General features: G+C 37.1%; 1 protein-coding gene across 1 annotated transcript in view; it reads right to left on the bottom strand.

Annotated features, from left to right (window-relative positions):
* Positions 1-12,827: 12,827 nt before the first annotated feature.
* Positions 12,828-13,868, bottom strand: part of LOC119725389 — a 34,742-nt gene continuing 33,701 nt past the window's right edge. Inside the window, exon 8 of the mRNA XM_038196827.1 lies at positions 12,828-13,012. Coding sequence (XP_038052755.1) covers positions 12,828-13,012 — 185 coding nt within the window. The remainder of the gene's footprint in view (positions 13,013-13,868) is intronic.

Here is a 13,868-nt window from a genome sequence, read left to right as displayed (position 1 = left end):
TAGAAAAGCAACATACCTAAACACAATACACATTGAGACGTAAACAACAGACAAACAAACAATACAATACAGATCATTTAAACTAGTCAGGTCAGCAAAGAGCAATACAATCATGGATATTCTACAATCTACATGTAACTAAATGTACATATTATATCTACTGGCATGAATTAATGATAAGTTTGAATTAAGATTGATTTAAATAGTCGTTTAAAAGTGGAGAGATTGGTAGAAGCTTGCAGTTGTTTAGAGAACGAATTCCAGAGCTTGGGTCCCTTGTATTTAACCGTATTTTGAGCAAGAGAGGTGCGACTAAATGGAATATAAAAATTAGAGGCTTAGCGAGTCCAATGAGAATGAATTTCACTTTTCTGGCTAAAAATACTATTAATGGAAGATGGTAAGGTATTGTGAAAAGATTGATACATTAAAGACCCAAGCTGAACGTTATACATATCATTAAGTTTTAAAGTTGTATGTTTTACAAAAAGGGGATCAGTGTGTTCATAGTAGTCGGCAAAATTAATTACACGCAAGGCTCTTTTTTGTAATAGGAGTAGTCTGTTTAGATTTGTAGCAGAACTACTACCCCAAGCAAGTAAACCATAGTTAAGATGAGAGACAATTAGGGTATTATAAAGAGATTCCAAAACATTTAATGGTAAAAAATGCTTGAGTTTGTTAATTACACCTACGTTCCTTGCAATGATTTTACATAAATGATCAACATGATTTTTCCATGTAAGCCCTGAGTCAATTAACAAACCCAAAATTTACAACAATCAGTTTTGATAATTACAGAATCATCAATCATAATATTACAGGGTAGTTCACTGACGGAGTTACTGAACAACATGTAGCTAGTTTTGGAAATATTTAAAGATAATTTATTGAGTCTGAACCAATTCGAAACAGATTTAAGTTCGGCGTTAACAGTGTCGGTGAGGTAATTGAGGTTGCTATGGGAAAAGAATAAATTAGAGTCATCAGCAAACAGTATAAAGGAGAGCAAGTTAGAAGACTTTGTAAAATCATTGATATATATTATAAAAAGCAAAGGTCCTAAAATTGAGCCTTGGGTACTCCGTGTGTAAGACAACTAGAGTTTGAATTAAAGCCATTAATATACACATATTGGGTTCGGTTTGAGAGATAACTCCTAAACCACTCTAGGGAAGTTCCTCGAATGCCATAGAAGGAAAGTTTATATAATAAGATTTCGTGGTCAATGGTATCGAACGCCTTAGAGAGGTCAAGGAATATCCCTAGAGTGTGTTTGGAGTCATCAATGGCATTAGACACTTTATTTATAAATTCAAGTAAAGCATGGGTGGTTGAATGTTTTTTGCGAAATCCAAATTGTGAATGAGTTAAAATGTTAAACTTATCTAGGAATGTTATAGTGCGGACATAAGTACATTTTTCAAAAATCTTTGAAAAGCATGACAGTAAAGAAATAGGTCTGTAGTTATTGACGCAAGTAGGATCACCTTTTTTAAAAACTGGAATGACTTTGGCAATTTTTAGTTGAGAGGGAACAATACCAGTTAAAAAAGAAGAATTAATAATATGGGCAAGTGGTTTACATATTGCAGTAATACAACGTTTTAATATAAATGTGCTAACAAGGTCGTGTCCCGAGCTTTTTTTATTTTGCAAATTGTTAACAATGTCAATTATTTCATATTCAGTTGTTGGTGTAAGAAATAAAGAACTGGCGTTAGCATTTGTTAAGTAATCTTTAAAACTAACAGACGATTGCGTGTCCTGTATATTACTAGCGAGATTTGGGCCAATGTTGATAAAATAATCGTTAAAGCAATTGGCAATTTCAGCAGGGTCATTGATCGATTTACCATCTGACATAATGCTATTAATGGTTTTGGAAGATTTTTTGTTATTTAGAACAGAATTAATTACTTGCCAAGTATTACGTAAATTATTCTTTTCCTGTTCAAACTGACGAGCATAATACATTTTTTTAGATGTACGTAATAGGCTAATTAGATAATTTTTATATCTAGTGTATTTAGTTTTTCTTAGGATCGTTGGATTGGACAAATATTTATGATACAATTTGTTTTTTTGTTAATTGATTTAATTAGTGAAGAAGTGATCCAAGGTGAACTTGAGCTACGGTTGAATTTCTTTCGTTGATTGTTTGGATTAAAGGAAAATTTTTTTCAAACAAATAATTAAAGGAATCCATAAATGAAGTAAATGCAACCTCTGGATTATTACAATTAAATACTTCATCCCAATCAGTGGCAAACAAGTCATCGTTAAATTGATTGAAGTTGCTGTCGGAGAAGTAACGTGTAAATGAGGGATATGCATTTCTGCTATTTGGGCCAGACGTGTCTGAGGACTGAATGAACATAAAGATTGGCAGGTGATCTGAAATATCGGTTACAATTATACCAGATTCGGGTGAAGGTAAAATATTTGAAAACATGTTATCTATGAGTGTAGCAGATGTATCAGTAATGCGAGTTGGCTTATTAATTAACGGGAGAAGAGAATGCGATGTTATTAGATTGATGAAAGATTGGGAGCAAGGGTTGGTATAGTTTAATAAATTAATATTAAAATCACCTGAAATAATACACAATTTGTTTTGAAGAGCTACACGTGAACAAACATTTTGAAAAGTGTTCATAAATTCACCGTGATCAACGGAAGGTGCTTTATATACCACCCCTGATATAATGTTTTTAGCTTTGGGAACAACCACTTCAATAAAAAGCGATTCAAGTGATTCATTCGAGAACTTGAGGTCTTCTCTTACAATAAAATTCAAATCAGAAGAAACATAAAGAGCAACTCCACCTCCAGCTTTAGTACCTTTTCTGTTGTTTACAATAAGTTCGTAGCCAGGTAAGATATAATAACTATGAGGATTAGTTTTTAACCACGTTTCAGACAGAGCAATAATGGAAAATTTATGATTTAATGACTTCAAAAGAACTTTAAGATTTTCAAAGTTTTTTTGTAAACTCCTTATATTAATATGTAAAACTGAAACAAAGCTCTGGTTGATTTCCCGAGAGATTTGCTCGATGGAATGATAGAGAGAAGGATGGGATACATGAAATGGATTATTTAAATCAATATCATCTTCATTAATTGGGAAATTAAAGGTTATTGATCAAAAGACGAATCAAATTGTTGCTGGCTTGTAGTACATTTGAAAAACAGATCTGTATGGACGACAAGTACAAGACAATACATAAAACACGTATGGATTGATAATTAGGTAAGTAAGTAAATATGGGCCACGGTACAGACTGGCTGGGAATTTATGACTTGGCGATGTATTTGTGGCCATTGATATAGAGTTGACCATTACGGAAGATCGGTTTCTTGCCTTCTTGGAATGCCTTTCTCATGACATCTTTCAGGCTTCTCTTTTTTGCTGCATCAGCTGCTGGGAGGTCCTGGACCATGAAGATTCCACACTCTGCAAGATCCTTTTTTCCTCGAAGGAGTACTGCTTGACGTTCAGGGCGATAAATGAACTTTGCCAGGATGTGACGAGGTTTGTCTGAAGATGACTTCGGAATCCGGCCGGAACGATGTGCATTTTCAATCTCTGGTTCGAGATTGCATTTTTCCACCAGGATCTGCTTTATTTTCTCATAGGGGTATGATGGGGACTCATCAACAAGTTCTGGAATGCCTCCGAATCTAAGATTGTAACTTCTTGAGTACCGTTCCAAGCTCAACGTAGCCTCCTCCAGTTGGGCAATTTTACGATCAGCTAGTTGTATCTTGGTAGTTACGTTGGTGAGGTTCGAAGAAAGAGACTTATTTTCAGCCTGAATCTCCTCTACCGTTTGAGAAGTAAAGGTGACGGATTTCTCTAGTTCATGATGTTTGTCTTCCATTTTGGTGATTCTCGACAGGAGAGACTGCTGGTTTGTGATGACTACGTCCAGTTTCTCTTGAATACCACTTTTCATATCGTGCAGTTCTTGACGAAGTACAAGAAGTATACTGTCGGAAATAGATGCTGGTGTGTCGCCATCACTCAATTGCATTTCAGGTGCGTCATTCGAGTCAGTCATGTCGATAGAAACAATACGTTTTTTGTCCTTTTTGGGCGGCATGTCGGACTAGGAAGCAGCACAGAAGTTACCTTGACTGCAGAGCAAACTGGGAGAACAAGATGTAACAGGAGTCCGCAGCTCAGGAAGTTGATAAAAAGGCGGTTTTGTTTAAATTTTTGTAGCAGATTTTCAGAGACGTGTCAATCCATTAAAGAGCGCCCTCACAAAAACAAAACCTTTAAGAAATATCCATTTTCCCCCCATTTTTACCATGATGGCTTAACATACATTGTTTAAATGCTTCGTACCTGTTTTTTAAGGGCTTAGTGGAATGTCAAATGTAAAAAAAAAAAATACTCAAAAGACAGCCCACGTCTCCGGAATAAGTAAAAGGATGGAGATGAAACTAAGTATGAATATGAAATCTTGTCAGAAGATGTGTAATAAGTCAACATCGTAATGACCTCACAGATATCAAACTCCAAGTGATTTTAAGATTAAGTTGAAACAAATACTTCAAATGGTAACTTTTGCAAAGAAATTTGTACCGTATTATTTGCGATTTTTGTGTCGTTGAAATTCCCATGGGAAACATTTTTTGGGTAATTTTTGAGCACGAAGACGTTTCAGCTTTACTTCTTGTTTCATCGGAAGTGCAATAAGGAATGAATATAACTTGAATACTGAAGCATTGTACTGTAATTAGACTGGTTGAGAGAATGTTTAAATGAAGAGAATGTTATTTCTGCATTTTTTCGTTGGAAGCAACAAAAGTGCTCAAAATATAAAGGAACAACTAACCTGAAGTTTTAGCTCTGTGCAATATTGTTTAGTAAAAAAAAAACCCAATATTCTAGGATCTCGATTTCAATTCAAAAGTTGCCGAGTCATGTTTTGAAATGCAAACCACAAAGAATGGCATAATGACGTCACAACCTAGAAGTGCGCCGTAGAAAAGCGCGTATTTTTTATTTAAATACCATTTCTTTCTTTTTTAATTCTACTCAATTGCAAATATCGATTTTGAAAATACAAAATATAACTATTTGGAGGTTTAAGAATGATGACGTCGTCAGGCCTGAATATACTTAATTTAAATTAATTATAAACCATCAATGAATATGTACGTAAGGTCAGAATTTGAGACAAACAATAGCTTCTAAATAAAAAGAAAAAATGCTTTCAACCGTTTTATGCTATAAATATGAAACCTGCTGCTGAGATTTGTGGCTTACTCATGACATCATCACATTAAAAATGTAGTGGAAACTTGAAGAAAGCATGAATGTAAAACCTGTTTCAACACAATGGGACACATTTTGCGGATTCGTAGACTTTACAGCTTGACCTTTCTTCCGGGGTTACCCGAAGTGCAATAATAAGTGACCATGACTTTTTAACAAAGCTTTGAGAGGTAGGCCCATGCGACAAAATATGGGGACGATTAATGATGTCATTACCTAAAGGGCGTCCTCTATATGCGGATCTGTTCTTTTATTGAAAAAGCATCATATAAGTTTTACTCATGTTACACATAACCAACATTTTAGTGGGAAAATTGCCAAGCTGAAAATTGATAACGTCATCAGACCGGAAATTACAATTGATGGGAGAGCCCAATGATACATGATCACACCTTGATCATTTTATATTAGTTTATACTTTTATCAACGAATAATTGTATAAACTTCATGACAACAACCATATGTAATGACGTGAAACTAGGAGTTATGTATTACTGCATACTGCATTGGATAATTGTTGCTCTTTGGGGCATTGTAGTTTTGGGAGGGTGTTGCTCTGAATACATTTGTTAATAATAAAAGCCTCCCCAAAAGTTGCCAAACTCTGAGTTGGGGTAGGGGTGGGAGGCAGGTGGCTGTGACGGGCTTGGCCGTCCTGTACCCCACAGTTTCTCCACTGGTAACTATTTCATAATTTTTCCCTTAAAATGAACCCATTATTTATACCCCGAGACTCTACCCACTTGACACACAATCATATCCGGCGAACAGTTACATTCAGTTTCTGCTAACACGAAATCAGTCCACCCCACATATCGGTCTACACCAAAACCAATTCCACACGCCTTCTTTTCACCTAGAGTGCCCTCTTTCTGGCAAAAGCTGTATTATAGTGTCATAATAATTTTCAAATTCTTCGAGGCTCGAAGAAGTCATTGAAAAAACGTCCCACGGTGCCTCCTTGTCATTTCGTGATTGTTCAATTTCACTTGGAGTGCTTCAGGGAATGGACTTTTTATGAGTTGTGTAGAACATGTTGTCTATCTTCTAAAATAAATGTATTCATTTAAATAATTTACTAAAACCGGTACTCTACGGAAGCCCGTTCGTGCCAGGTTTTAAAAGGGAAAAGAATATTACGAAATAACGCAATAGGTTTGCGAAATAACGCCATAGTTTTCCGAAATAACGCAATAGTTTTGCGAAATAACGCAATAGTATAATGCAATAGTATTGCAAAATAATGTAATAAATGTATTGCAAAATAACGCAATAGTTTTGCGAAATAACGCAATACCGACGTGTACAAACTTCACCCCGGGTTTTCAGTTTGGCCTTTATTTTCCCATTTTGATGAAATATTCTTGAAGTTCTTGTCCGTCATTGCGTTTGTATCCATTTTGCTCTTGTCTTGGTCGTGAAAGGGGGCAGGGTGCTGAAAACAAGGAGACCTATGTTTGATCTAGTCAGAAAACTGTGACTTAATATACATTTCTTTGGCATTTTTGTCCGGGAGGTGGGGAATGGGGCAACACGTTTTAAGCGGATTATTATCTTTTCACACCCCAGCCCCCCGTATTGAATCGTGTGGGGTTCTGATTGTTTATTTATTTTATTTGTTTAAACGCAACCCACTCAAATGGCCACAAAGCACGAACGCGTGCTGACAGAAGAGAACTGAGTGATTCTCTCGCAACTACAAGTACTGCATAAAAATTTCAAGCAATTTTACCAATGTACTTGAATAAAACCAACTTTAGAATGTTAATAATCACTTGAGTTTAATGGTGCGTTATAATGCAAGGGAAATTGCACTGATATAATGAGAAATGGTTGTCTGGGTTGGGGGATGCATCAATAATACGCTCAATATTCCATCACGCTGAAGGAAACTAATACTTTTAAACGAATGATAATTACATAAGAATAATTTTCCAACTTTAATATGTTTTCCCCGAAATATTAACCCCTTCCCACAATTACATCACCGGTCCATTCAATTTCAATTGATAAAAGGATGTCTTGCATGAACAATCACTAAAACCGTATACTGATGTGAATTAGAAAAGTGTTTGTTTAAGCTTGCTAAAGAACTGAAAGAATTTTGAAACTTTTTTTAAAGAACTGTACTTTTAAGTCTCCATTTGTTCTTAAAGCTTAAACGTGTTTTTAAGGGGTCATTAGTCAGTGGTGGGTTGTTAGGATTGTTGGATTGTTGGGATGCATATACTATTGCGTTATTTCGCAATAAAATAGTGTTTACTTTTTAAAACCTGGCACGAGATTTTGAACTAGAAAGCAACATACTAATCGGGCCTATCATTTTGTTTTACCGTGAGTTCCGCTTATTTATAGTTATATTTTTTTGAAACTACCAAGATTGTTTTGAATACAAATAAAAAAAAATGAAAATAAGGAAAAATAGCAAGTCACCTTGGGGATAATTTTATAATTAACAACAAAAGGTACTTCAAAGCTAAAATTTAGAAATTAAAAAAGGTCAGGGTCAGTGCTTTAAATTTGACTCCAACTCCAACTTGATTGACATGGTATTTACGAATTTTATATGACATTCAGTGGCTACCTTTAGCAACTGCCGGCAAAAATATAACGTGAGAGCTATATATTTATCAAAACTATTTAACTACAATTGTCCATAAACGGGGTAAGTAAGAAGGGGGGGGGCTCGTCCCCCACTCAAGTTCTGTTAATCCTTCTTGTTCCCCGTTTGGAATTCGAAGGCTAAAACATATTTCATATGACCAAACTTTTGCTTATAAGACTAAATCTCTAGAAAACGAGGCGCCTATATCCCCATCCCACCCCGTGAAAACGGGACCACGGTCGCGATACTGTCCTGAATTAATAGTTTCCGATGTATATTTGCGGTTTTATAATAGCCTCTGGCCCCAGTCTGTGAATATTGTTGCTATGGAGTTGCTGTCATATAAATTATTTTAACGAACATTCCTTGCACATTACTGCAGTACACACAAAACGAATTTCATCGCCGTAAGCGGCGCAACGCACACTGTTTCCATGTACCAAAGCCGTTTTTTTTTTCTAAAAAAACGTTCCGCGATACGGTTGTCTTTCTAATGGTATTTCATGGACATGAAACAAATAAGCTACATGAATATTTTCTTTTAACTGGAAAAAAAATAGTGACGGGCGAGTGTTGATCAGGGGGCGAGTTTGTTGAGGGGGTGACAGGGTAGGGAAGTCAGGACAAAAGGTGACCATAAGCTTGCACTATTTTAATGTATGCTTAGAGTAGGCCTAGTTTGCGGTGGGAACCTGACTGCTTCCTCGGAAACCATGCGGAATTTTAGTAATAGAATATACTTTCAGCCAATATTATTGTCATAAGCAAGCCCTGAAAATGTTATAACAGCAAGAAATTCGTTTCGGGGGAAAAATGTAGTGATGTTTCTCCTTTAAGCAGGTTTCGATCGTGCGTGTGTCACTTTCACGTTGAATATTTCAAGATAATCGATTTTTTTCACAGGGCAATACAATAACGAAAATACACATTTTCGTGGAAATCTTTTCCCACACAATTTATCTAACTTCGCTTGAGTTCTTTTGTCACCGACAGTTTACAAGCCGTCTAAACATCATTGCCTAAGGGTCTTTTTTATCGGGAGTAATGGCACTAGACCTCAACCAAACTGCCTTACTTAAAATGTCGATCGCAGGAATACGTACTCAAATTATATCAAAAACAGTTTTGTTTACCATAAAAAGTGAGGCTCAAAACTTAAGAAGGGGAACAGTTTTATGAGCAAACATTTTTTAAATCGGATATAGAAAATGCATTCATTTTGCCTTATTCTAAATTGTTCTGTCGACATGTACGAACGATGTATTCTTCGATTTTGACCTAAAACTCTTGATATTGTTTCAGTCAATATTCAAACGCCATCAATCAAACGTTACAAGAAAATCTGATGACATGCCTGGTTACTCGACACTCTTCTTCACTGTTACAACTAGAATATGAATTTTGGGACAACCTCTGTTATTATATTATTGACAAAAAGAAACATTGGGTTGCCGATAGAAGTCAAATCAGGACGGCGAAAAATGAATTTCAAAAACTGGACGATTATTACATTTTGAAACGGGCAAACAAATCCCTGACTACGCGCCTTCAAACAAATCCTAGAAAAGGCAGCCTTTCCCAAAACAATGTGTTATACATTCTAAGAATATACTGATACTTTCTCTATAAATAGATAGTGACTGTTCCATATATTAATAAGGGAATGAATGTGTGCTCCGGAGGTTTTTATCACTCTGTTTAATACCACTTAGAGTCTGGGTGCTGATAATTACCCGAGCCGGAAGGAGGGTAATTATCAGCACCAGACTCTAAGTGGTATTAAACAGAGTGATAAATACCGACGGAGTACATATTTATTCCCATTCATAAATACCTTTTCGGTAAAAAAAAAATCATACAATTCGTTCAAAACATCCCGATTTTGTTCAACAAATTCACTCTATGCTTTTTGAATCATCCCTCCTGCAAAATAATGGAGTGTTCAGCTGGCGAGTAAGATGAAAACAACCCTTTTATGGAGATTGACGCGCGCGTATCATGTTCTATGCGATGTCGCGCAGAACGCACCTGGCGCGTTGCGTTTTGAATTTAGAACTATAAAATTCTGACTCGCTGGTTGTGTTGGGCATGCCTACGTGAGGATTGTGAACGTTCAACCAATGAAACGATAAGAGGCACTGGATTTTTAGGAGTCCACATTTTATTGTGACACTGGAAAAGTGTTTAAGACCAGCTAGCCATGTCTTTATCATCCGTTTAATACCGGCCACGTGACGGGCTCTCGACCAATGGGAATGGCTAAACTGTCTGAGGTATTTATGAATACACAATTAACATCTTCGAATTTGCAGTTGTACATGTATTTCAATGGTTCTGGTTAAATACAAGGATATATTCTCCGAATAACTCGGCGGTTCAAAATTAGCCTTGTTACATATGCAAAAGTGTAGCTATGAAGTCTCGATAGTCTCAGATCTAAACCGATAGACATGGGTTTACATGTAGACATGGGTTTACACTTAGTAGGTGGAAGTTTGAAACTAGTAATAAGAGTAACATTTGTTATACGGCATTAAGAATGTCATGTGTTTTATGTACGTACTTGTATTAGCAGGATGTCAGCCCTTCCCAAACGAATCCCGAATCCTTCAGTGACTGGTCTCAACCAGCGTTGACTTGATCCCAAAACAAACTTCTATGTCTCTCCTGTCCTTTGCAACTTAAAACCACCCGGCGGGTTTTGCGATGCCCATGCATCCATGAAAGGTAGCGGCTTCCGTCGGGGGTAAATCTCGAATGTGACGCGCTACTGGCTTTGCGAGCTCTTATAAACTGTAATCGTAAACTAGTGGCGTGATATTTTTTCGCCAAGACCCAGAGCCTCAACAAAAATGCATCACAGGCCCCTCCTCCTCGCGTTTGATGGAGCGATTCCGTTCGCTGTCTGACAACAGTTTTGCGTAATTTGACTATCAATAGCATTATTCCCTAATAAGGGCATGATAGCAGCTACAATTTGCAAAGGCAAGGTTTTTTGGAGACTTGCCAAACATAAACAGCATGCGGCAGGGCAATGGTACTTGCTAGATATCATATATATATGGTAGAAGCTCTACGTTGAACCTTTGACGACCCCGCCTCATAATGCTTGTGTCCGACGCATGCCGCGGCTGGAACATATGGTGCTTATTTGTACACGTGGCAGTTAGTTTTGTTCCAATGTACCAGTGCACTGCTGGTCAATATTTCCTTGGTAGAACACGTATGTCATAGTCTAGTGGTTTAGATCCAACTTTTTACAATTTCGTAACTGACTGGTCGAAAGCATCAAACTTGGCAGACAGACCATTATAGTCATAAAGGAGATATTTGGAAGGGTTGCCACCTAACTTTGTTTGGGGAAAGGGTGCCTTACTGCATCTTAAATAGCCGTCGTACAATATAGTTGTGTGTTACTTTTTTAATTATCAAACTAGTACTCAACTACTCTTACTTAAATAAAATTTTCTAAAGCATATTCGGGTGCACCACGAAGTGACGAATCGTCCAAAGGCTTTGCACACATGATATGCAGCCTCGTAGTACGAATTTTTAGTGACTGGATAATTATGGGGACAAAGTGAAAGATCCAAAAATGGATTATATCTTGGATATGTGCTCATTTCCCCCAGATACCATCAAGTAGTCTTGCTAAACCTCGCTATTGATCAGCTTCAAATTTATATCATGAAAAATCATATCAACACTAAAAACATCATGATACTTGGGTCCCCCCTCGACAAAGAATTGGTGCCCGAAAATTGGACTGAAACTGGTCGAACGGTTGCCTAACCTAATAATTTCAGGGACATCACTAAATTTATCTGTAACAAACGACGTTGACGTTGAGATAAACAACCATAATCTTTCGATAAGTTTTCCGCTTAAGAAATATTATCACAGACCGCTGTTCTTTTACAAACTGTTCACATGGACTAAATCAATAGAAGTATACAATTTTGTAAATTTTGTTTAAACGCTCGTAACTCAAGAATACATTGCTCTGACTCTTTTTAGATTGAGTACCTTACATTCATGATTTTCTTAAGGCCATAAATTATTCGACATTGATTTTGGTTGCCATATGTGAAACTAAATTTGAATATTGACAAACACTTACCAGGACATACTCTAATATTGTGGTGTTCGCCTTGTTTAATTATTAAACCGTTGACGCACACCAACAAGAATTATCTTGATAGTGGTGCTTTTTTTGCAGTGTACGTCTGTACCAACCTGGGTCGTACGACTCACAGCAAAAAAAAGGTACTTGAAGTCCACCTGTTAGGTTTCAGTTCGATTCCATTGTGCACTTTAACCCTATGAATTAGGTGTAGTGTCAGGTGTTTTGCAATGTCAAAGTCGCATGGCTTTATAGACCGGTGATAAGACAATCTTGGTAACGTGGCGAGCCTGTTTTTGGTTTTTTGTTTTTCAAAAGATCTTGGGAATTTGGGCAAAACATTGGAAATTTGTAAAAATTCTCAAAATATCACTAAAACTTACGAAGTTTCCCCAACAATTTGACTAAAATTTGACTAAAATGTGGCCAAATTTGCCGGATGATGGATCTCCACTGTTACCTGTTATCCATATTAGCCAAGAGTTCTTCTTTAAGGAAGCCGGTATCGTGACAAGCGTTGCCCACATATGTGATATTTGATCCTCCTGTAGATCGTCTGCCACGGAGGAAGTCCAGAGCACCAGGCTGCTGATAGCAAGCTAACGATGCCTGTGACAGTGGCCCGCAAATCTTAGTCTCCTTGCCCTGATCTTGTCACTGATCTTTTGTAGTGCGCAAAACAGGTCCTGGTTAGTCAGGTGCATTAACCAGTGAACCATTTTTAACACTCTCATCATTTAGGTGCAGAACCAGTCTAGCCTTTTCAAAAGATGTTTGGTAAACGTCCAGACCTCACAGCCACTGTACTAATTAAGAATCAAACCTTCAGCTTTTGCTTCCATTTGACCTCCTAAGACTGACTTCATGGAGCCTAGAGCTTTCCAGGCTAAGACTGTGCCACCGTCGCGTCGCTCTGTATCATCCACCCACGACCAGAAGTGTTTGAAGTCTGTAACGGTTTCCAGCAGTCGTATGCAGGTGTATGTGCATACTGTAACGAAACATGTGTAGACTGATATCAATCATTTAAAACAATACAAAATACAAAAGGTTTATCATGACATTTTCGTCTCAAAACATTGTATCCAAACATTGATTTTATGTGTCTTATAATACATGCAATAAAGTTTGTACCGACTAATTGAAATGTATTTTATTTTGTTCGTTGGATATTTTGGTAGTGCCACCACATACAGGTGGACCCAGAGAAACGAATACTGCCACAAAGACTATATATTGTTGTTAATGTTTTTTTTTTTTAGTTTCACATGGGGCAGTTTATAGACCATTATTAACGTTCTAACCATACCCTATTTGTGGGGTGATGTTCCTTTCAGAACACATTATCCTACTATTGCTACAATTAAAAAAAAAAATCACCCCAGAAGAGAATCTTTAGAAAAAGGGATAATGGGAACGCAATGCTATCACCCCACTTTTCCGTCTGGCTGGGTTGTCCGCACGCCTATCCTTGTTTGCTCCAAACATTATTCGCAAAGAACCCATTTCCATGCAATATGAAACACACTGATTATTTAGCTTCAACATCAGTATTAAACTTTTTGATGCTCACTCGCAGACTTCAGTCTTTCGTCAGTCCCTGTCTAGACAACTTACAATAGTGTCAACAACGTTTATACGGGGGCCGCCCGATAGTCCAAAGGTCCGATAGGTTCTTTAGTCCGAAGGTTCGATAGTCCGAATGCACAGAATTCTCATAAGAGGGGGTTCGTTAGTCCGAAAATGAAATAAGGTTCGTTAATCCGAACATTTGATGCAATAGTCCGAAGGTTCATTAATCCGAAGGTTCATCAGTCCGAATGTTCATTTATCCGAAGGTTCGAAAG

Source organism: Patiria miniata, unplaced genomic scaffold, assembly GCF_015706575.1.
Source record: "Patiria miniata isolate m_02_andy unplaced genomic scaffold, ASM1570657v1 HiC_scaffold_1, whole genome shotgun sequence".
NCBI lineage: Eukaryota > Metazoa > Echinodermata > Asteroidea > Valvatida > Asterinidae > Patiria > Patiria miniata.
The sequence above is the reverse complement of the archived record's forward strand: the minus strand, read 5'-3'. Positions and strand labels throughout refer to the sequence as shown.